Genomic DNA, 25,615 nt, shown 5'->3' with positions numbered 1-25,615 from the left:
GGAATAAACAAGAGACAACTCGATTCTTGAGAGAGAAAAGACTCAGGAAAATGAGCTCAAGCAAATGAGAGCGTTAATCCAGGACTGAATATCAAAACAAAAAAAGAGGAGGAAAAGGTGGAATCTGACTGGTTGGCTGAGATGACATAATGAAATTTAAAGTCAGAAACAAGTGAGAGAACAACAGTAGAAGAATAAAGAAAGAAAAAGCAGGAACTTAGAAGAAACAGAGCTGATACCACACGGAATGGCACAAGTGGGGAGCATCTATCAGAAATTAGGTCAAAGAGTTGACATCCACCACAGACTTGGAAAAAACACAGCTAATCAACCAAGCACGCTGCTGAGAACAGCGTGTTCAGTTTTATAGCATACAGCCTTTTCCCTGAGGTGAAAAATAAAAATCACAGAATAAGATTCTGTGGTAGAGTTGATTAGGAATACAAACAATTAGAATTATTTAGAAAGTAAGAAGTATGCAGAAATATACAACAGAATAGTGGCCTAGAAAAAGCAACCTCAGAGTGTCCTACACATAGCACAGGACTGATGGCACATTCAACCAGAAGTTGAAAAAGGAGTTTAGAAAAGGAAGCAGAGGTATTTGATGCAAATTATGTCTGTGAACTAATAGTAAGTCTTAACAATAGGATCATGGAATAAATCAAGGGAATTAATCATTAATATTGGACAACAAGGCTAACCACAGTCATCATATCGGATTTTTAATTAAGAAATACCTATATCCCCCTTTAAGCATTAAGTCACAAGTCATGTACAACCTCCACGGTCCAGAAAGGAACCTGTCTTGCACAGGGGCATTACTGTTCCACCTATTCTATTAGTAAGCATTGAAAACCTACAGCTGCACTAAGACCAATCATTCACAACACACCCAACAGCCTGGGCTGTGTTTGGAAACAGAACTGGGGTGGTTCTCCAGCAAAAAAGAATAATGAATCTAAGAGAAAGGGCCCGGCAAAGAAGCATTTAACCCAGCAAAGCACGAACTCTGGCCAGACTTTCTTATTTGGATTATGAAGTACGTGAGTCTTGGGTCATAAATCACATCCCATTGGGTTAAGTGCTCTATAAACCTGGAACAAAGGAGATATCACTATTTCATACTACCATGTTCCCACATTACCTCTTGCTGGAGATAAAGCCCTCCGATAGGTGGGTCAGAGCTCAGCTGGGTGCTTAAAACCCTCATGTAAGCTGTACGGCTTGCTGCAGGATGTATTGTAGTAGTACTATGCCACTGTGAGAGACTGAAATGTCAAATGATTGTCTCAAAGCTTGCTTGTGTCTGTGCAAACCTCAAGGACAAGCTGCTGTGGCCTTTAGATTAGTCTAAGGAATGTCACCCGAGAAAGCAGGAGTGTATCGAAGGACGCACCCCCCACTCCCTTGCAGTTGCATTGTCAAACTCCTTAGATAAGCCTCAAAAGGGCAGACATGGACTGAGCGAAACCAAATGTTTATCAAGTGGCTCCAACTTGTAGCTATTTGTGGCTCTACTGTGTCCGCCAGACACCACGCACGCACTGCTAATGAACTGTTAAGAGATGGATGCAGCAAAAACCTGTGGGACCAGAGGGAAAAAACCTAAAGGTGAGCAGATATGCTAATCAGCGGATATGATGAACTTAAAAAGGGAACAGAAAACTTTGCTCCGTGTGCACCCACCACTGAACTGAAGACTGAGGACCAACGGGACGCCACTGGATCCACAGTGGTGACTATGCCTGTGACTCTATCCCGCATGTTTGCTTGATTTCAGTCTTTTCCTTCCATTCTGTCCTATCGCTACCCCTCTTCACTTTTTAATAATAAAAAACTAGTTTGGGTGTACAGCATTTGACCTCGTTTGTGTCTTCATCTCACTCTTAGGATCATATCAAAACCTCCCCCAACATTGGATCGGGACAGCCACATGTACATCCACCACTTACATTTGTTCAAAAGGACCATAAAAAAATGAAAAAAATAGAAATAAAATTTAATATATGTTTTCATGGCAGAACTCACTCATAGAAATGGGACTTGGAAATAGAGAGGAAGCTGCAGTCTCGATTGGCCTTGATGGTGAAAATCAGTGGTTCCCCAGTCAGGACAGCGAGCTGGCCTACGAGTTCTCCTGGATGGGTAATGAAGAGACAGGTGTCCTCCTCCGAGTCTATCTTCCGCTGGTACACGTGAAGCATCCCCGAGACCACAAAGCAAACATTAACATCCTGGAGAAAAAAAGAGCTCAGTCAAATCCCCAAAGATTTTAAAAGCAATTATCACAGTGACAGTACTATCATGACCAATCTGTTCTCCAGAAAGCTCCCTATAGTTTTTGACCAATTAGGTGATAAAATAAGACACAATAGTGAATTATTAAAAGCAGGTTATGAATATTTAAAACTAGGCAGCCACAATATTGAAAAATGTGTTTCTCTCTGTATGGTTATGAAAAATGAAGGCTGCATCTGTAAGATCTCACGAAATAACAACAGAATTGCAAATGGAGATAATGGGGTAATCACAGCAGCATGATGAGGGACATCACAGTTCAGCAGAGCAGAATACAGCAGCACTGTAATTGGAGCTGCCCCTCATCTGCTTTGCATAAGCTTGTCTATTTACACAGTATTCTTATAAATGCATCTCGTTATACCCTAAATACACTTTGCTATAAACAAATAACACTGGATTTCTATTGTATGGGGGGAAAAATACTTTACTGCAACTGAGTGACATCACCGAAAGCCGGCAGTGTGGGGCATGAAAAAAGGTACCTGGTCTCCATACCTCCTCAGGAAGGATGGAGGTATGATACTCCAGACCTTCTCATGAAGGTACGTAAGAGCTGAAGGGACGTAAGACAGGCACCAGATTTCCACCCTGGCTCTGGCTACACTGCTACTCCGTGTACACAGGAAGGCTGAGAGCCAGGATTGTTTCACCTGGAGAAGAGAAGGCTTGGGAGGAGTCAGGTGGGGATTTTTTATTTCTCAATGTGTGTAACTACCTTATGGTGGGGGCAAAGACTGAGCCAGACTTACATTCTCTCTGCTCTTAGATGATGCCCACTCACCTGATCTCCTTGCCTCGATAGCACAGTCCCAGCAGTAACCTGATGCAGCGTCACTTTGCCATTCAACAACGAAGGATCCTAGAGAAGAAAGGGGTGGGGGGTACAATTTCCTTGTCTGTGTACATGTAAAGATCCAAAAATGTGAGGAAGCATCCAAATAAAGCAAATAACAGTAATAATTACTAAAGGCGATGTTGTAAGTACTTGAATCTCTTTAAAATATAGTGCGTGATTTTTATATTTCTCTGCCCAACAGACATTTCTTCCAGAAGAAAAAAAGGTTTAATTAATTTCAATTGATCAGACTTAGATTCTTAAGGATTTTATGTCAATTTTGCCCCCAGACTCTTTTAAAGGTCTCTAATGAAAAGAGACCTATATCAGCTGGTATGAAAATCATTAAATATGAAGTTATATTTCAAAGGAAGGTGAAACTAGAGGAGACTGTCTACATCATGGAGGAACTGGACAAGATGATCTAACATTTGCTTTATCACAGCCCTTCCCTGGTCACACAGCTCAGCTGTGCTGTGCACGTGTAGCAGATTTTCATACACGCTGTAGACCAAAAGTTTTCCCAAAGTAATGAATTCTTGTGTGCATGCACACATGGATTGCACAGGAGAGTGGGAATTTTCCTCCCAACTGCAGAGCACGAGGGAGGGAGGGAGGGAGGGAGGGAGGGAGGGAGGGAGGGAGGGTCTCTCCAAAAGCCTGCCTGAGGTTTGGACTCAACCCCAAACCCTTGTGATAGCACAGAGCTGATCTGGTTACGTGCATCAGCTGATCACAAGATTCCTTTCCAGCTCCAAAGCTGGTCACCACCATAATCCTGAGTACGTAACACGGATGACCAACAGGCATGAAGAGAATTTTCTTTCCATCTCAAAGAGCTGCCCACACAATCTGGTGTCCCATGTGCAGTCCGTATCAAACGTTAATGCTTCAAGCCACCTTTGCTTCAGCAAAACTTTCACCCAATCCAGCAAATCTTCAGAAGCTCAACGGTTTATTATCATCACCCAAATGGGTAGGGGTAGAAACCTAGGCTCAATCACACGATTCTTGCATTATACTAAAGAATGACAGTGCAGTCCAGGCATCTCGCAGCTTAACCTCTACAAGAAAAGCCAGACACTACTGTGTCCAGCACTTTGCCACAGAGGTAGAACCACTAAACTCAAGAGAGCTGCCTGCACAGTGGGATACAATTCAGTGCAAGCAGCACAGCAGAATCTGCCCATAGTCATTAACCTTATTGCAGCAGGAAAACAATATAGCAGAGATGTAAATATTTTACCATTGTAATTGTCATGTCAGGTTTTTCTCTGTTCATTTTTGGTTGAAAAAAAAAAAATAGAGCAAGTGAAATAATCAGAATTATTCTTTTTATCAGCTGTAGGTATAAAGAACAGATTTTCATCAAAAAATAGTTTTATTGAAACCAATCTGTTTCATGGGAACATATCCAGTGCAAAGAACCTGACAAGCACCTGTCAAAATATTTCAGTTCAACAATATCAACTCAACTAATTTCTACGATTTTTTTCTATATTTATACATTTATAATTGTATAGTATTACCTATTCTTAAAGACCAAGTTTTAACTCTGAAACTATCTCACAGTAAGGGAATACAAGCTCCCTAATGAGCTCTACTTATCAACGACTTTTTTTGGCTGCATTAGCTCTAACAAAAAATTGTTGCAAAGATTTTCTCTATGTCTAAGTCTACTTAACTATTAGAATAGATTGCACGCAAAGCTGTGAAGTCCTCATCATTGGAGATCTTTAAGAACAGCTTAGTCACGAGCCTGCCAGAAATGACTTGGCAATATTTGATTCTGCCTTGGGCATGAAAAGACTGAATGACCTCCGAGCAGTCCTTGAAATCCTACTTTTCTGTGCCATTACTATCCTGATTAAGCAATAAAGGAGTTGACAAACAAGATCACAGACAAGATCCATCCTGTCTAGTATCTTCTCTCCTGAATGGGCAAGACCAACAAATCCAGATTCAGGATTGCATAGTCACAAGGTTTGACCTAAATAACTCTGCACTGATGCCCTCCAGCCTCCTCCAGCTACTAGCTTTTAGGAAAAGAATTTTGTTTTGCTGGCAGCTTCATTTCACAGCGAGTTTCTTTCTTTGTGTTACTATAATAGATTATAAATGAGCAGAGATCTATGATGCAGAAGTGAAAGTACAAACCACTTATAAACAATAAACAAAAGCAGTAATTAATTGGGACAAATAATTTTTTGTCAAAGGAAATTCCCTTACAACTCATGCAGAAAATATGCCCTGCAACACTGTTTAACTCTCACATGGTAACTGCAAATAAAGCTGAAAACAGGTAAAAGTTGTATGAGACTGAAAACCATTCATGACAGAGATCCAAAGAACGGAAGTTATTTAAAACAAAAGAAAAAAAAAAGAAAAATCTTAATTCTGAAGTCAGATACCTAAAGGTCATTTGAATACTGCCTCTCTCCTATAGCAAATTATCCCCTCCTCTCTCTCTTTACTGTCTCATAAAAAAACCCACAACACAACCAATCAAAAAAACCCAAAACCCACCACTATCATCAAAACACCTTGATTTTACTCACACTGATTGGCTGCTCTGAAAAATGACAACTTAAAATGCCTCCAGCCAGCTAAGAAATAAAACATCTGAGCTCATTTTTTAAGAGAAGAGCTTACAGAATTCATTTTCTCCCTTTATGTAAGTAGTATCGAACACAAATATTTTAAACACAGTAAGATTTTTCTTCCATTGCCTGTAGAAGAATCAACTTTTACTATCCTGCATAGAAAAAATTAACACTGACCTTTAAATGCTAGAAATCTAGCATTTGGCCACATTCCACCAGATTCTTATTTGCTTATGAAAAACCGAGTTGCTATAATACCGAAATCTGAAAAGCCTACCTTATTTCATTATTATTTAGATCATGTTAAGAACCCTGCCTATTAGATACTGCATTTTAAGGATACTGTTCCAATTAACTTCAACTCTAATCTGTTTACTTGTTAATTACTGAGAAATTTATTCTGGATTTAAAAAAAAAAAAAAAAAAAGTGCTGTAATCAGCAGTTTCAGTGATCTTGGAATTTTTGCTCATGATCCAACAGGTCGAAAAAGGAAGACGTCAGTTGTATATTGGATACAAACTTTTGTCACATGCAGCATCTGAGGCCAGTCCTATAGAGAACAGAAGGCTGAACAGAATAGATGAGAGTACTCAGTCCTACTTTACTCCATCTGTAACAAGAATTTCTTTTAAAACAGTTAGTACACTTTCGTGAGGATATAAATACCTGAAAAAACTGAAAATTAATTTAACAAGACAGTTAAGTCTCCTGCAGACTAACAAACAGTACTGCAGGCCTTCGCCAAATCGGAGACAACGCAGAGCGTGTATCTCGAGCCTCACTACTGCTAGCTGAAAGATCAAAACCAAGATGTTGAAGATGCAAGGGGAATAATTTGGAAGTCAGCAGAGAACATTAAAATCCAAAAGCAAAATCTTTTAAGTTCTAGCAAGTGTCGTTTGGTGAGAGCTCTTAAAGCAGAGGAGGAGGCTGCAGCAGCTGCGCCCAGGCCTCTAGCAACATCAACAGATTTGAGTTATTGAAATATATGCTGTAATAAAACTAGGATATCTGTGATTGATTGAGACAGATCTACAATTTTCCCAAATTTTCTGATTAGCTGCATGAACAGCCACACCTCTGTAATGAAATGCAGCTGGAATCACAGGAATGATGAAAACAAACACTTTCATTCCTTCTTACAAGACGAAGGTGATAAGCAGGTGCTGAGCTCAATAGTGACTGTGAGGGCACCAAGCACTGAACTTGGAATGGGCAAGGCAGAGCCACTCAGCTGTGAAATGCACTCATAGCCACTGGCCAAATGCAGAGATTCAATTCTGAAAACCAAACGAGGCACTCGGATGCTATGCCAACAGGATTAATAGATTCAGCAATCACCTGAACGCCTTTACATAACTTCTTCACACAGTATGTGAGAGCATGAAATTACAAGGCGGCAGAAATTGCACGTTTACTTCTCACATGGATAAATCTGTACACAGTGAGAAAAGATTCATGCAGTGCATTTCAGTATGGTCTTCTCAGATGGCAGAATAATTCAGATTTATTTCAGTCCTGCTAATAACTACAACAGACTAGAGAATAAAACATTCAGCTTGTCTACAGTATACTAGGGAGACAATTTACTTTTTAGTGCCTGGCAAAATGAGATGAAAAGCAAAACCAAAGCCATTTCTTCCTGCAGTAACTTACATCAAGTTTCATCAAGGTTGAAAGGTCTTTCTTTGCTGCTTCGACAATGGCATCAATATGTTTGCTATTACAGGAATCTTGCACAGCACTATAATGGAAAACTGCTGAAGGAGTTTCTGTCACTGTCACAGTCTTCTTCAATATCGACTGCAAAGAACAAATACACAAGTATCGGTTTAAACGTTGTAATTGGCACCTACCCAGCAAAATCTTGCCATATCATCTGTGTTCTCTATCCACCACAACTGGTGGTCTGCAAAAAAAAAAAAGCTAGGTTTCCAAAAAAGCAACAGCTTGCTAACTTCATTATCCTTGTATTTTTCTGCAAGGCTTGACGCTCAAGTCAAACAAAGTTGCTCATCACAGCTTGTGAAAGGGAAGAAAAAGACTTTTCAGAAACTGGGCAGCTGCCAGCTTTGTAGAACTAAAACTTGATCAACACTTATACAAAGATGGAGGAAAAGATACAGCGTCCGTCAAGGTCACACTGAGCCACAGTTTCTCTTCAGGTTTTGGTTTGCAGTTTTATAATTGAAGAGTATTTTTGTGCTCTTAACTTCCAGGTCAGTATTTGTAAAAAGCAGACCACAAAAACAGAAACAGATCTATAAATCATGACTGAAAACCTACAGAAGTTCACAGGCTGATACAAGCTTTTAATTCCTTGCTGCAAAGTAGTTCTCGCAAATAAAGCATGGTCTGACAAATTTACCTTTCCAAATAATCCTTTTCATGAGTTAGAGGAAGGCAATACCTAAAATCAAGAAGTTGCAGCACTATTTTCCCACTACTTGCCAAGGGAATCTCCAGTTTCAAGATCTGCACTAAAAAGCCTGAACAGTCACCAAAATCTACTGAAACAACGATAAAGTTAAAACACACCAATAAATGAAGACCAAGTCTCACAACTCGTACCAGGTTGAAAGGGCAGCATTTAGAAGTAAGGGAGAAAACATTTAAATTACTCAAAGAATAATGACGTAAGGAAGTACAAGAAACAGGCCAACCTCTCCAAAGCAGCCGACCTACCTTGCCCACAACAGGACTGCTGGCAGTGTCCTCCGAGCCAAAATGCACTCTGGCTCTTTCATATGCCATGTCCATGTCTGACTTTGCACCGCTGGAATTATCTATGAGCAATATAAAAATCTTTTTTTAAGCACCTCTTTTATTACAGTTTCTCAGAAATAGCAGATAGTACACAAAGTCGAGCAACTTTTTGTTTGTTTGTTCGTTTCTGAAGTTGAGGATAAAATTAAGTAGCATCCTCATATTCTTACTTATTTCCTAGTTCCTTCTGATCTGGATGATCTGATGGGGACTTTAAATCTTCTTCTCATCTGAGCTCAGGTATACAATATGTCCCAAAATTCCCACATCCACTCTTGTACAGAGTACAATAATTATTTTGGGGTAGACAAAACAGAGTCATTCAGATCTGAAGATTATCAGGAAGAGGCAAATCCACCAAACAGATTTTCATCATTGTTTTCAGGAAATTATTCTTATTAACCTCTTCTCCACCAAACCAAAGAACTTTTTTTGTACCCAATACATTGCAAGAGCTTTCATAGGGAGCATATTATGATCAGCAACTTCTTAAAGTCTCTCCATAGAAAGCATTCCCCCTCCAACGCCTAAAATAATTTCAGATCTTTCTACAACTTGTCCAGATTTTCAATGCACATCATGTGCTGAGAGATACACAAGGAATTCCCTCACAGGTCTCACTGATTTAATTCAAGAATTTGAAGTCACTAACAACTTTTACTCCTTGCTTCCCAATTTTAATACATCTTAATTATATTAGCTCCTTGGCTGTCCCATCCACCTTCCAGGAACTTATCTGAGATAATCAATAATGCAAACATAACTGGGGAATGCTTCCTATTTAATTACCTTGAGTAAGATACCCACATATCAGCTTGATGATTTACAGATGAGTTTAAGAATCATGCAGAGATTGCAATTTCCTTTAACAAATAAACCTGTAATCATTTCTATCATATTTATATGCCTAATGTATCACAAAAATATACTGTATTCAGAAAAGTTTAAGTTTTCTCCCTTATGCCTTTTTCCTTCTGTTACTACAGTGTTCTTATTTTTGCTTTTTTTAAATGCAAATTGCTGCTTAAAAATAGGATGGGCCCTTAGGAAAAGCAATTGTCTTTCCTGACTGCTGGATTTTGTTACCTAATAAACTCTGAAAGTGCTCAAATTTTTAATTCTGAATTCCTCCCCCACTCCCCCACCTCTACACACACACTTGAGTTTGCCCAGGATTGACCTGATCATTGGAAAGTCAGATTTTGGAAACATGGAGCTGCCCTATATTTACACCCTTGTGACATATGATCATGTGAAAATATTACCCTCCCATGAAGAGCTGTCTATACATTGAAATTTTAAGATACAATTATTTTATTTCTGAAGGAGCTTGACTCCCATCTCCACCACAGCTAGGACAAGGAGGGAACCCTACTGTGCCAAAGATTCAGATCTACCTCGGAGTACTCTTTTCCATGTTATCTACAAATATGAACAAATCTTTGCATGTAGTAATTCCACATTTGGCACTGGGGTTATAACATCATTTAATCACCAGCCTCCACACACGAAACCCAACAAGTTGACCCAAAGATTGTCATCAGCAAAACTTACAAACCGTAAGACCAAAAAAAGCTTTTGATACTACTAACTGAATTTCAGACACACTGCAACATTAAAGACCCTAAATTAGTTGTAAACAAAAAAGCTGGGATAGTAGAAATAGCAGCATGGAACTCCATATGGGCTGATTTGACTACCCGTCAATTATACTGACCCATAAATCACAGTGTCAGCATAATTACTAAGCCCCAATACACCAAGTGCATTTTAAATCTAAACACACGCTTCTCAGGTTAAACCTAAATAATCTGATAATGGGTATGTAGGCATGAAAAGCATCCTCTACAGAGCTCTGCATATTAAAAAAAAATCAGAGAGAGGAAAAAGAGGCGGCATTCTAACAGTGAAAGCTTATGTCTACTAGACTTCTATTCAAAGTAGAAGTCTTCATCTCAGTCACAGATATAAGCTTCCCACACAGTGATTAATTAAACTGTCTTGTTGCTCAAACGGGACTTAGAAAGGATACAGCAGAACAAGCTTTAACTAGAACCGTTGAGTCAAAAGAACAGAAGGCAGTAGGAAACTCAAGAGTGGAATGCAATGCTGTTTGATGAACACATGCTCACTAGTATCCCACACACTGCTGCTATGGAAGTCACTGCAAAAACAATGGCAACTGAGAGAGTCCCTGGCAGTATTTCAGATGCCTCTTTCCTTCCAAGTACTCACTGGCTGAACTACCTGCTTTTCCTAACGCGGGTGGTCCTGTGCTCCTGCGTGTATGCTATAGGGTCATGGCTTCAGTTTTAAAGAAGGAAAAGCAGCTTCTCTTAACCCTTGATTAAAAAAAAAAAAAAAAAATCAACAACGAACAAACCAATAAATGATAACTGCTATTTAACCTTAAAAAAATTAAGTTGGGAACACTTCCAGGAACAGTAAAACTGATGAAGTTACCACATACAAAAGATCCCATTGTTTTATTTCATTCATCTGATTCTTCTGCCCACTAGCCCAGATACTCTGCTTGACTTACACCTTTCCCCACATAAAGGGTTGGTATACTTAAAAAGTAGACTAGCCTAAGTTGGCAGGATTGTATTTCCTCATCTACACATCTGCTATGTTTCAAGTTAGAAGAACAAAGTACACCCCAAACCCCAGGAGTAACTAGGCAAAAATGTTTTCCCCAAAGCAATTTTTAGGAGTTTTTGTTAATTCTAACGAGCCAAGCAAATCAAAGAGATGCTGAGATAACAGCACCTGTATGACTCTAGCAAGTCAGGTTTTTTTCTCTGAATCACTAATAAACATAACCAATATTCCCATGGAGTCTGAACACACAATGAGGTAGTGGGATAGAATCTGAAGCAAGATCTTGATCTTTTCATTACAGACATCAAGATACTTCCTGTGCAAGCTAAACGGTGACTGTAACCTTAGTGCAGTGAGCAGAAATGAGCTCCATTAACTGAGGCAAACATAATTACCCAATTAGATATGCTCCTTCTGTCAGTAAAAATTAATTTTCTCTCTCTGCTAAGCTCTGTGTACCCTGACATAACTCTTATGACAGGAGAGTCTTATGAAAGGAGAAAGGAAGGACAAATGGACATATTAATTGTTAAGTATGCTGGGATCCTTCCACATAAAAGCTTCTAAGAACACGCATGGACTCTACCTTAAAAGCGTTACAGGGCAGCACAGGCAGATCTCACTGAACTACTTGTTTACCTGGGGGAAAAATGGCTATGTTCAGAGTAAGCATTGCTTAATTTACCACTGAATCAAGTCTGCTGATACATTTTATAATGCATAGTGCAAATCAGGTTAACCTAACACGTGAAAATAAAGCCAAGTCTTGCGTTGGTCAGTTCAATATTTTCCTTTGTTTCCCTGGTTCAGAAAGATGAGCTACTTATCACTAGCCAAAATGCTCCTCCTCTACCACATCCATCCCTCTGGACGGTAACATGAAAGTTATGAAAAAATGTAACTGGGACATTGTACACTTGCACAGCAGAAGTTGAAGATGCAGTTGAACCATCGGCTCTCTATTGTTAAAAATGAAGTAACTACCCATTCTTCTCTTCTCTATATACCACCAACTTAACTTGATAGCAACAAGTGTTAGAAACCTTACATTGGGGAAAGCCCTCAACACTGAGGGCTCCCTCAGCCTGTCTCACTCCTTTCTCCTTGTCTCCATCCTCTCTAACCCCTCATAGTATGTTCTTATCTCCTAAGCCACTTAATGTAAACAATACGTGCATCTTGTAATGTATCCAGTGTACCTTTATTCCACTGATTAAACTTTATATGACTTAATATGTTTATGTTAACAATATCTTCATAATGACTACAGTATCCCAGCATGACCTTACAACTACCTCAAGATGGTTAGTTTGGTACTCAGCTAACAAAAGACAGATGCCTTCCTTCTGTGATTCACCCAAGAAGTTTGAAGTCTCTCTACTTTGAACATAAAGCTAACCTAAACAACTGGCTCAGAGGAAGAGGTCTACAGTGGAGATGACTGAAGTTCACTGGAATGAATACTGCAGCATCAAAACAGCTCAGCCTCATAAATGTCTCAAAGCATTCAATAACAAATCACCTTTATTACCCACTCGAAAAACATTCCTCTAAAAGCAACAAAGCCATGTAATGTGCTCTTTGGGACAATCAGCCAAGCAAGAACTGTGTGTCATCTTTTGCATGAAGGATGACAGCGTATCATCATAACTCACTTTGTTTCAGTTATATCAATTAATAAAGCTCTTCATCTGCAGGTCTCTCAGTAGTCAAATTACTGTACGTTCCCCACTGCTAGTAAAGACAGCAAGGGAATGCTCTCTCAGATAATAGTCCATTTGTTGCTTCAGAAAATAAATTTTTGACAAATGAGTTAGGAAGCAGTACTACTGCAAGATGATTATCTAACATAAAGAGGAAGATTATCTAACCCAGTGGTCCAGAGAGTATGTGTGTGCCCCAGTATGGTTAGATACATTACGTATTTCCCACAATTTTGCCAAGCACTACTTACTAGAAGTCTCTGCAGACCCTGCATAGGGAGGTGAAGAAAGGCTTCTTCTGAAAACATGCTCAGAGTTTTCTGTACCAGAAATCTTCAGTGTATCTGAAATTTAGAAACAAAAGTTATATGAATGTAAATACAAGGTACTCCCTAATAAAATAAATTTCACTAACAAGAACCTCTCTCTACCCACTTTTAGAACTCGTTAAAGGCTGTGTTAAAGGTTTTGAAACACCAATGTTGAACATTGTTTAAACCTGCTCCCTGCTTTTGAGTTAATTTAAAAAAAATATTCAGTTCCAGAGGCAAAACTCAACTCAATCTATTTTCCTGTGCTTAGCTTCCATACTGACATTTCAGCCTGAAAGCCAACACATACCCAGCAATTCTTCTACTAGTATCTGGAGTGCAGAATTTTCACAGCTCCTTCTATGAAGTCAACAGGAGCCACATTTTTTTCCACTCCCCCCTCAATACCTTTAACAACACAGCAATAATTTCCTATTAAAGCTAAGGACTATCCAAAGACTTCAAATCTGAAACTGATTTAAGACAATCCCTAACTACTCAAATCAAATAAAAGCCCTCTGATCAATAGCACACCAACTAAATAACATCACAAAGGACAATTACTACACATTTCCAGAAATATTACCTATTTCCAGTGCTTCCCCAGCTTTTTCAAACTTTTCTCCACGATCTTCCTCTGACACATTAGACACTTGTCTTTTTACCGCTTTGCTCGAATTTCCTCCAGATGTTACACTTGCCACAGAGATGAGCGGGATGGCTTGGCTCTGCTGCAAGAAGCAAGGTGAAAAGACAAACAGAAATCACACACTCACACATGTTGAACAGGACTGGACCCTGTATTGACCCCTGGGGTACTTCTCCCAGCTGCAGTGATCAAAGGTTATCAAGAGTGGCCCTGCAGTGATCTCTGCCAGCTCCCTCAGCACTCCCAGGTGCAGCCCATCAAGGCCCATGGACAGCACGTACAGTTTGCTTAAGTATTCCCTGACCTGATCCTCTTCTACCAAGGGTACATCATTCTTTGATCTGTCATAGGTAGAAGTGACTCAGTATCATTAACAAAGGTCAGGGCTGCTGAAACATACTGATGTTGGCACACAGTGGTGCACATACACCAGTCTGAAGTGATGCACTTCTTCAAACTTCTGAAATTTAAGCTTTCCTCCCCAGTTCCCCAGGCATCAGCACAGGCTAGATTTTATGGTCTGGTTATAACAAGGACCTTACTTCTCAAGTACTGTCAGTATTAAATTAATACATACTATTTGCTTTACAGTATTCTGAAAGAAGGAAGTCCTCTCTGTGCCACGTCAGACAGGCTGCATAGGAAGACAAAAGGTACCCCGAACTTACACAATTGAAGAGCTCAGTAGTCAGACCAAGGTAGTTGTGCAAAGCGAGGAATGTCACTCTCTGCAGCCTCACCATGATGATCTAGGAATAGGAAATCAAGAAGCAATAGGAATCGATTTAGCATTCTCCCACACTCGTTCTTGCATTTAGATAGTTATGTACCAGAGTACCTGAAAGCACTTTATAAAGTACAGACTGTACCCTAAGCTGAGATTCCTTTTTAGCAGTTATAAACTGAGGGAAAGACAGATTCAAATGAGTTACCAAAGACTTCACAATTATTTGATGGCACAAGAATCCAAAGTTTTATTCCCAAACACCAATGTTTTTTGTTTTCTGTAGCCATTAATAATAAACATGCCTTGAAATAAGAGTATTTGCTTCCATTTTTTCCCCCTCATTAAAAAAATTATTCCAGCTTTCCTCATACAGAGCCTGTGCTACTGCTCTACAAGCACTCTAAACTAATATGAGGCATCACTGCCACCTGACCTTCCTCTGCCCTGGCAGCTTATTCCCACTCTTAAGCCATCCCCTCTTTTGTATCAGCTCTCACGGAGCAAATTAAATTGGTATAATGATCTGTTCTCCTCAACCATCAGTATTAGGAGGTTCACGTGTCACTCATAAATCATCCCGATACCAGAACAGTTTGCAAGGACAAAAAGATTTAGAAGTGATAGTAAAACAAGAGGACAGAGCAGAACGACTCATCAGGGCACGTGCACCCATTTGACTGTTACCCCTGCGGGACAACGCACCACTTGGCAAACTCTCCAAACTGAAATTGTTAACACAGTAATCCCTGCACTAGCTTCCATCCGCAGGCTGAACAAGACATATCTGCAGCGCTCACTTGAGAACTGTCTAAGCTCCTGCAAAGCAAGGAAGTGAACTTAAAACTAACACAAAACATAGCTCTTTCCTCAGATGCTGACAATTGCATCTGAAGTGGAAATTCACACGTCAGTCTGAATTTTGTGAATTTTACAACACATCACGCCTCAACAAACAGCTGCAGAGGGTACATCAGTCCTTTTTCAGAACATGCGACAGTCTTTTCCATACTCCAAGCCATTTTGAAACCTTGCTGGTGCATAACCATGATGCAGAGCCCAGGCCAGCACATTCTACTCTGCCAGGACCAAGGAGCTGATTCGAGAGGCTATCACATGCAGGAACTGATTCTGTGATTCTTTCTGTGTGTGTGTATATATATATGAATTATTCCTTCCTGTACATGATTAATGCTGGTATCATTAAGTCTAGGGCTCTAAGAGTGAGAGGAAGACCAGAACTAGTCCAAATCTTGAAAGGAAGCTATACTGAACAGTTCCACATCTGCAAAAGGATGATGATCTTGCTGAACTTCACACTGTCTTCCTTGTAACTTTGAAATTAAAGTGATTTCCTCCCCACCCCAATTCTACTTAACAACAAAGCTTACCTGTACCACTCTAACAAGAGTTTCAGGATATTTCTGGAAGACATCTTGAAAGGCACTTGCTGGAAGTCGCAATATAGTGGATGGAATGGCTGCTCGGGCTGAGACCGTTTTATAAGGAGCAGGGTGACCCTAACGAAAGTTTCAGAGACACAAGGTTAAATCCACCAATTATCTGACCCAATTCTTCCCCATCGCTTCCCAAATTTCTACTTTGATACTGTATATGCTTGACAGACATCATCTGACCACAAAAAGCCTTGAATTTATGCTCCATGACCTACAGGTGTAATGAGGGCAGCACAGTCAGGTGAATTCACAGCAACCATTTCACTACCATTAAACAGAGACAGAGGTAGGGAAAGAAGAGCTACAGAAGCTGTATCAGGTTAAGGGGAACTGGCTAGTCTGTCGACCCTGTTACAGTTGTATTACAGACAAAGCCAGACTTCAGAAGTATTTCAACTTCCAGCTATTCAAGACTGTAGAGAAAAGAGGTTTTGTTCATTTTATTATCTGTACTGACGACCAAGCTATTTGCTGCAATAACAATCATATACTCACACACTCAGCAAAAGATAGAACAAAATTGTATAGTAATTACATACATAATGGAATAAGACAAAAACCAGGCAGACTTCTTGTGTTCTAAGATATATATATATGTATCTTCATATATATATATATGAAATATGCCCAATAACAAAGCCAAACAGCTTTTCTTTACTTGAGATAAACTGGGTCTAGACCATCCCAAGTTGTTCAAAGAGCAGATGGAGAATTAACCAGTGAAAGATACAACTGTAAATGGATAGAATACAGATTTTTTACACTGGAAGGCAAGCCTCTGGTTTAGGATTTCCCCCCTTGAATCAGAACAGATTTTAAAAACATACTGCCAAACACCTGGATAAAAAATTCCAGACCACACCCCTTCTACCCCATTAGTAAATGCTGAAAAGAATATCTGTAATTCATGAATTCATTTACTAGTACATGAAATATTGATTTATCCAATATTTCTAAGATAAAAGGAGTCCGTTTGTGGTATGGAGCAGGAGCTAAGGAAGAAACAGAGTTTCTGCTTTAACAGTCACCTTACAGCTTCTGAAGCTTTCATTCCTCCTGAGCAGCAGAAGGCAAATTTTTCCAAACATAAACACGCAGATGCTAAATGCTGATTACAAACAAAAAAACTTGCAAGTCTTCCAGAGCATCAGACAACTAAACAATCACTGGAAAATAATTTCTGCCTAAAGAACACAGCAAAACCAAACAAGACACATTCCATACAACTATAATCACTCTGGAAAATAAAGCTACAGCTCTGTCTGCCTGCTGGTCTGGAAGTCATGATGAAGCAGATTCTAAAATTAAATCAAATTAATTGGAACCAATTCCTTAATTACACCAACTTCAGATGACCTTTTAATAAAATCTGGGGATGATATTAATAGCTTTGATTTTCAAGTTCCTGAGGGATTTGAAATTTTAAACATCTCTTGGACCTACACTGCAAAGGTACCAGGTGTCCTCAGTTTTCCTGAGTTTCTTTTAATTAAGTAATTAACAAATGACATCTCTGTGCTTTTGCTGTACCCAAAAATAAATGCAACATTACTCTTTTACAGTCCAGTTTATAGCCTGGCTCTAGACAAAGAAGTCATTTGGAATTCTCCTTATACTCATACATAAAAGAAAACATGTATAGTCTGCTTTTAACTATATACAATGCTGTATTTGCCATAAACTGTAGTTCCTCTCAATCTCTACACCAAATACATAGTGAAAAACTAAGGAAATCTATTAAATCTTTAGTCACTGGACAGATGATAAACATGAAGCTTAACAGTGTTCCATAAGAGTTATTCAAAAGGGCAAAAGAAGCACTGTATATCATGTTTATATGGTCTACGCTCTCCCCAGTAACGTGTTTGGGTTTTTTTCTGAACACTGCTTGTCTGAGGCTAGACCAATACTGACAGTCTCTCAGAAAACCAGTTTTAGGATAATAACTGATAACGATGCAGCAGCCTTTTTCTCCAGGGAACAGCCCATCCCTCCAGTTTTTCAGCATATAATTTTGCTTTTGCAAAATCCCTGCAAGAGAGCAGTCTGCTTTTGAAAGGGCCAACCAACATATCTTAATTGGTTTGGAACATGCTAAAAGCTGTCAGAGAAACGCAAAGAGAAAATGTTCCTGTAATTGTTCTCTCGAATATAATGTAATCAGCAGCATCCGGAGAACACCACATCTAAATGATGCTATTTTACAATCACACACCGAGGTCACAAGGAACAGTTAAGTTATAATCAGTAGTGAACTAGGGCTTTTTCAACAAGAGAACTTTTTGTTCTCAGCACGGATAACTATTTACTTCTACCTTGTTCTAGGAGCTGCAGAGTAATTAAATATTGTAGGTGACAAATGTGACAGCTAAAGCAGTAGTTGAATCCAGACAACAGCTGATAGCCAAATCCAAATGAATTTGATTAAGAAATCTGCTACAGAAGACACAGGTGCCTCACATTCTTCCACCTGGGGTGGTAACTCCTTTTTGTACCCAAAAATCTGGTATATTCTCCCTATTCCCATTGCTTAGATCTTGTTTTCCTCTGCTCCTACCTGCGATCCTCCACACTACACCAATTCTGCTGCAACCCAAAGTTCTTGCAGCAATCAATCTCTTCTTTATAACCTCATCTGTCTTGGCCACTGTCATTTAAACAGACTTGAGCCCCGCAGGCTCACCTTTATCCAAGTGGCTTTTTCAGCTTCTTTTAATCCTCAGACTTCCATTTTTTTTTCCCCAGTCATTGGCAATTGATCAATACTCCTCCGAGTCTCTTCCTTTTCATTCCAACTATGCCACCTGCTCACAGTTCTCCAAATACCATCTCCACATGGAGGGCAAAAGAAGAGTAAAACCCAAAGCTCTAGGAATCAGCATCAAACACTGTCTCTTTTTGTCCCATTTAACTCTGAATGAAAATTCACCATTCAGGAAAAAGATCTGACTGCACACATGGGTAGAGTGAGCGCTCAGCAACAGCTTCTGAAAACACTCGCGTGGACATCAACAATGTTCAGTTCAGAGACTTCTTTAATATTTGAGGCAGTATCAATTCAGAGACAGATTAACTACAACACAGAATTGTTCCAAAATACCAGGAAAGGGCTAGCATCTACTTGGATTCAAAAGCTTCCAGTTTCTCCTTTGAGTTTTGTGAAAGCAGCATTTATCTGTTCTCAGAATAAGTGAAATACAGAACAAGTCTCTTATGTCACAGCTGGTATCTATTTAGTAGATCTAAGGGGACTTTTCAATTTTTAAAAAAATGGAAAATTAAATTAGAAAACTATGTCTTGTGTGACCTTTCTTTTAGATCCAACAACAAGAGGTCACCACTTCTTGCAGGAACCTCAATTTTCTTGCAGATCTCTCAACCAAGTGGGGGACGGGCCTGACGTCATGTGTTACAAAATCAGTCAAAGGAATCATAAATTCAGCTCAGACAACTCAAATCCTCTCTGAATACGTTCTTTCTTCGTGTCAGATTCACGTGTTTGGTGATACAGTGAAACTTAATTAAGGGTATGGCATCTGCAGGAAGTTCTAAGACATCCACTAATTTGGAATGCCACTGAGAAGTCTTCTCTATTTTAATCAACACTACTTCCTCTCTCCTTGCCCATTTTCATGCTACTTCTATACCAAAAGTCACAAGGAGCATAAGGAAGAGGAAAACCAGAAATAGAACAACCAGTTCACAAAGCTGGGAAACAAGGGAGAAAAGAGAGAGTTGTAAAAATAAATGAGAACAAGTTATTTAAGCAAAAAAATCTGCAAGGTTTTTGGTTATATACACTTCTGCATGCTGATAACTCTTTTCAACACACTTTCTGATTTACCAATGGTATAACTAATGAGAAAGAGGGGAAAAAAAAAAGATAGGATGAGAATTTAAAAAAAAGCCAACAAAAAAAACCCCACCACAACACAAAATGAATGGCAACCACCCTTTAAAAAAAACCAAAACAACAAACCATTGTTGTACAAGAAGGATTTCTTATTGTTTATCCAAAAAGCATACAGAAAAAGAACATGACTAGTATTCATGTTCCTATACAATGGTCCTGCTCTTTAGAATATTGTCATTAGGAAAATTTACTGGTGGAAGTAACAAGGGCAAAGATACCTCTAAATCTGCTATTAACATGGATTTGACAGCAGGAATTAACTTGTACAGTCCAAATTATTCACTACAGAAGACAGCGTGACCAAGCTTAAAAATTGTCTATCACTTTCAATAGGTTTTATGGAAATTATAGGTATATAGATATATGCTTGCATCTAAAAGTGGCAAAGAACACTTTACAGAATCATTAAAACTACTTACACATAGAATAACAGCATCTTTTAATGAAAGGAAACAGCCAAGCACAAGAGAAACATGATACAAGGCCAAATACGAACAATTTATTGATTAGATTATCTTCTTCCTCTCAACTACCAAAATCTTTCAAGTAAGCACTTCAAGTGCTTGCATATTCCTGAAGATGAATTTACCACCTTCGATTTATGTATTCCTCAGCAGATGCACTGTGACAAAACCATCATTGTAACTCCAACTGAAACAAAATCCACACCACTAATTTGTGCAGTCAACATGACCAGCTACCATTTAGCTCATCTTGTTGCCTGCCAAAGAGCACAACCTTCAGATGGGCACCAGCAACAGGAACGTATTAGGAAAAAATTAAATCCATTAACTGGTTTCACAGTGTAATTACAGCAATAACAACTGTCAGATTTATTTTCATTAAACTAAATAAAAATAAATTCAGTAAGTAACAAATCAAACCGTGTAAAAGCCTGGACTTCTGGGCCTTACCCTGGTCCTGCTCCTGACTGCTTTGTGACCTTAAGCAAATCAAACCATACCTCAGTTTTCCAGCCATAAAAGAATAATTCAAATCCTACTGCTTATCAGAAATAGCCAGTGTTACACTGTCAAGCATACACGTTTCACAACTAACTTACATACCACAGAGATAAGTTTACAGCTGTGAAGGCCTGGGAGGAGGAAAAGAATAGGTCAGAGAAACGCTTTCCATTCTGATTCTTCCCTAGCAATATGCAAAATCTACTTCCCCCGACAGGCTCTGTGACATAAAGCAGCACTGCAGAAAACCTGCATGTTCAAGAACTTACCGTGATAACATCAAGAATGCTGAGAAGGCTGTGAACGCTGTCTCCTGCCAGCACCTCCTTAACAACCACTTCTGTTCCATCCTGCAAGTGGAGGATAGAAGATTACCGCAGGCTCACGGTGCCATATTTGGCATATACAGAGCATTTCAGAAAGCTTAACGTGCTCTCATTCTGCCAGATACTCTGAGCAGCCCTAAAAGAAATGGTCCCCCATTATAACTTGGATGCTTGTTTTCTCTCTGCTCTGATGGAAGTGTGCTAATTCAAAGCACCAAAGTTTTAAAACACCATTCCAAAAGTACTACATTAAAAGAAACTAAAAGACAGTTTTGTCTAGGGGGAAGATGTGACCTGCTTGTCTTTGCTACGTAACAACCAATTAAAAAAGCTTCCTTCACTCTGAGACAGAATTAGCTCCCTTTATCAAGGGATTACATTTCAAGAGGTAGTACAAAACAAAACAGCAAAATGCAAATGTGTACAGAAATCAGCAAATTTAGTAGAATTTGCAAACAAACTCCCTGCATTTTCAGCCACGAGAAAGCTGTTCACATGTTAAAGCTAAACTCAAAGGTCAATCAGGAAGAAAAAATAAAAATCTCAATTGGAAGAAGGGATCACAAAGGTTATTAGCACTCAACACTTGAAGACTCACCCATTAAACAAGCCATCATTTCTCTTCCCTGTCCACCCAGAAGTGAATCTGAATCTTCCACCTCCCAGGTAAACCTGCTAACTACCACAATAGAATGTTACAGAGCACAGCGTACTTGGTCTCTCTTGCTCTGTACACCTATTTTATATAACTACCATCCAAAAGGAGAATGTTTCCAATGCAAAGCCCGTCTTGCACCGTGTCCTCCCTCAATAACTATGCAGCTGGTGTATGTGAGGACATTTCAGAATTCCTGATCAGGACTGGGTTTTGCTCCCTCATCTAAGACACAGGGGACCACAGCTAAAAACCTTGATCTTTATAAATATCATGTCCTTGAAGGGTTGGAACTAATTCTTTCTAAATCACCGTGATTCAGATGTCTAAGTTTAATCAATGCTTAATGATTCATGCCAACAGATTTATCTCAAGAATCGCAGATCAGTTTATTCTTACACTTTCTTGAATGCAAACTTCCAGCTTGCCATCCTGCACAACATAGATGCTGTTATCCAGCTGCCCAGGACGAAAGATGTATTCACCTTCATGCAACTGCACAAAAAACATGTGCTTGCACAGTTCCAGGAAAAGCGGCTTCTCAAAGTGGCCAAGGACCCTGCAGGAAAGAAAATGCAAAGGGAAACCTAAAATCACCACTGCCCTTGGAAAATCCTTCCTAAATTAGCAAAGCCCTCAGGCATGAATAGCAGATGAACCCCAGAGTCAGTTGTTTCCTGGTGGCCCAACAGCCTTGCAGAAGGAGCAGAACTCCCCGAGTGCAAGAGTACTGTGAAACGCTGGAAACTGTAAATACTGGAGTTCCTTTCTGACTAACACTGCAATGCCAGCACATTCAGAAGGAAATATATCCAGTCTTCCTCAAGCAAACACCAGCATGGCTTCTGAAGGGGAAGAAATATAAAAATCTGCAAGATTCACATATTGCATGAGAAAAGTTACCCTATGGAACTTCTCCTTTTAGTACAGCTATCCTCTCCGTGTAACCAGAACACATGAGAAATACTGAAAACAAAGGGAAAAATTCCTGTCATCTGCATGTACTTGTAAGTTTGGTATATTCTATCTCCTGCAGGTAACGTGCAACTGGACTCCTTCAGTACTGAAACTAATCAGTCACTACCAGGGAGACAGAAATACGCATCTTAAACCTGATCCATTAGCTCATATTTAACAGGATCGATCAATCAAATTCTACTGCAACATCAATTAGTCATAGGAGATCATAATTCCACAGCAGAAAGTTCAGATGACTTAAACAGCAGTTTTATTAGAGTATGACCTTCAGGACCAAATTATATTATAATTGGGAGAAAAATTAACAAAATTACAGGTTGGAAGATTTCATCCTCTGCTGTGTCAGCAAATTTAACCCCTTCCTGAACAGGCACAAAGACCATCCCTTCTTCTCAACCCGACAAAAATGCTGTGGGGATTAAGTTGACTTTGATTCCATTTGCAGCCTTTTTAGCCAGAGAAGTAAAAGATTCTGCAGTTTAGAGAGTTGTCAATACAGTATCCAATCAACATTTACCAATTATGATGCTTTTCTGTACCAAAAAATTGTCTGATATAGTCTAAAGGGAATTTTTAAAATGCACTAAAAGAAATCTGTTCATGTTAGAATAGCTTTATTATCACTATCCCTGAATTTAGGCCACTAATCTACATCCTCTTTTTCCCCCCTCTCTTTTTTTTTTTCTCTTTTAAAACGCACTCGACTATTTTCTTAACGTTTCTAGAAAATTAGAAGTCATTTATTCTTTCCTCATGCTCAGATGAATTTTCAGTCAACTGCTTAAAGATTCTGACCATGCAGTGATAAAATTTAAGACATGAGACAAACTGCTGAATATTTACATCACTTGAACATCTGTCAAAACCAAAATCCAAAATTATCTTTCCATTTAACATTACCTAACGTTTTTAAGCATGTATAGGACTTCTGATGGCAAATGGGAATTCTTTACATCAAATTCAGTCAGATCTGCCTCTAGCAAAGAGGGAGGTGGTTCCTTCGGCTGCAGAGTTGGACATTCCTTCTTAATACGCAGAATCCTACAAAGAAAAACAAAAAGTTCAGGAAGTTTTCTCATCTGTCCTAAGTATGGGCTGTATACTGACACTATAGGTTGACTGCAGTACTAAATGTACACCATGCCCAGTTACATATTATCAGTTAGATAAAACAGTAGCATTCCACCCTCCTGCCTTTCTTCAGCAAAACTAGAGACAGTGTTGCCTGCATAAACCACTCCATTTCAGCAAACTTCCCAGCAAAATGCTAGGCTGATGCACAGCTGACAGGACTGTAAAAAATCAGCAGCTACAGAAAAGTGCTATGCTAGAGATAGGTTCCACACCACAAACAAAAAAAAAACAACCCACGGCATGAATTTTCCCCTTCCCAAAAGCCCAAGTACCTTTTAGCCAAAGATAAAACTTTTGCTCGCTTCCGCATCCTTTGGCGAGGCACAGTGTTCCCAACCAGAGAGTTTGGAAGAGTTGTAACCTAGGAGGAAAGAATGAAAACAAAAACATTGACTAAAAACCAAACGAAACCAAAAACTCAACCCCGTAGTTCCAACCCTGCAAAGGCTCCAACTCATCTACCAAGTCATTAGAACATGAGCAGAATGAAGCACTCATGTAACACCTTGGAGGATTGGAACAACATCTACTGCAGGATCACTTTCTTTCTAGAAAGCAAGTGGAGCAACTACTACAATGGAAATGGATGGTAGAGGCTAAAATAGCCCCTTGGCTATACAGTTCTCACTCAGGAACTCTCAACATCAGGCAGACGAGTAACATTTAAAGCTCCCAGTGCTCCTATGGCAGCCTGGGATGCTGACAAACTAGGGCCTGGTTCATTTCTGAGCTGGTGACAAACAGCACCACAGACACGCAGCAAGGCTTTTACTTGTTTTTACTAGTTACTAAGTGCCACCTTCTGGAGAAATGCAACAACTGCAAGACCAAGAAAACACCCCATTAGTTACTTTCAAAACATTACTCCGTTGGTTTCTCAAAGCGTTGAATTCCAGGAAGAAGTTTCTCTCACAAAAGAAATCTTTAATTAGTTTGGAAGCGCTTTTTTTTTTTTTTTTTTAAAGTAAAATCCTGGTATTTTATCAAAAATACATGAAGTACAATCAACAGCCGTTAGTTTGTAATAGTCTATGTCTTATACAGGAATAAAAGCAAAAACCAAGGTCTAAAACCCCAAACGAAAAACTACCTGAAATGATCTTACCATGTGGAATTCTAAGCATTCTTTACTGATGTGTGTTACATATAAACAGCTGCATTAAAGAATATTAAAGTTATGAAGTTGATGGCAACACACACAATTTCCTTTCATTGAGGGCTTTCTTGGCCAAGTTCAACAAAAAGGTTGATCTGCAATGCAGAAGGTTCAGGCAGTAATCTCCTCCCTCCACAATGAAACAGAGCTCCAGAACTGAATATTAAAGCCAGCACAGTGTCTAATTAAGTCCAAGTATTTGAATTCACCTCAACAGAGTTCAGCAGTGCACGAGGCAGAAGGCTGCAGCAGTTCACAAGAGGAAGTGTTCCTCAACAAGCAGTGACTAACAAAGCAAGGCTACTCACCTGTACCTTATTTTTCTACAGCAGTTGGTTTAAGTGCCCTGGCCACATGAGTGCATACTGGACTCAAGCAGGTCTTCCCACAGGTCACAGCCACGCTCTGCCTTTGGTCCCAAAAGGGGCCATTCCTGCCTCACAGCTCCCCTGGGCCAGGGAGCCACCAGACCCACACCCTGGTTCTGACTCTGCCAGGCAGGGAGCACTTATCACACTCAGAATTAAATAGCCT

The 25,615-nt window shown here is 39.4% G+C and overlaps 1 protein-coding gene across 4 annotated transcripts in view; it reads right to left on the bottom strand.

Moving 5' to 3' along the window:
- PNPLA7 (patatin like domain 7, lysophospholipase) overlaps positions 1–25,615 on the bottom strand; it is a 132,046-nt gene that overhangs the window by 99,694 nt on the left and 6,737 nt on the right. For 3 of the 4 annotated variants that reach the window (XR_012625885.1, XM_074846622.1, XM_074846623.1), the window contains exons 6-18: positions 24,198–24,286; positions 23,692–23,832; positions 22,213–22,372; positions 21,102–21,182; positions 15,889–16,017; positions 14,442–14,522; positions 13,711–13,855; positions 13,065–13,157; positions 8,429–8,529; positions 7,400–7,546; positions 3,086–3,163; positions 2,787–2,954; positions 2,032–2,237 (exon numbers count right to left, since the gene is read on the bottom strand). Coding sequence is in view for 3 of the 4 variants with exons in the window: in XM_074846622.1 (XP_074702723.1) it covers positions 2,032–2,237; positions 2,787–2,954; positions 3,086–3,163; positions 7,400–7,546; positions 8,429–8,529; positions 13,065–13,157; positions 13,711–13,855; positions 14,442–14,522; positions 15,889–16,017; positions 21,102–21,182; positions 22,213–22,372; positions 23,692–23,832; positions 24,198–24,286 (1,619 nt within the window). In the remaining variant the exon portion in view is untranslated. The remainder of the gene's footprint in view (positions 1–2,031; positions 2,238–2,786; positions 2,955–3,085; positions 3,164–7,399; positions 7,547–8,428; positions 8,530–13,064; positions 13,158–13,710; positions 13,856–14,441; positions 14,523–15,888; positions 16,018–21,101; positions 21,183–22,212; positions 22,373–23,691; positions 23,833–24,197; positions 24,287–25,615) is intronic. The other variant, XM_074846624.1, reaches the window with a different exon arrangement.

This window comes from Strix aluco, chromosome 20 (assembly GCF_031877795.1).
Source record: "Strix aluco isolate bStrAlu1 chromosome 20, bStrAlu1.hap1, whole genome shotgun sequence".
Taxonomy (NCBI): Eukaryota; Metazoa; Chordata; class Aves; order Strigiformes; family Strigidae; genus Strix; species Strix aluco.
This window is presented reverse-complemented; position numbering and strand designations above follow the sequence as displayed.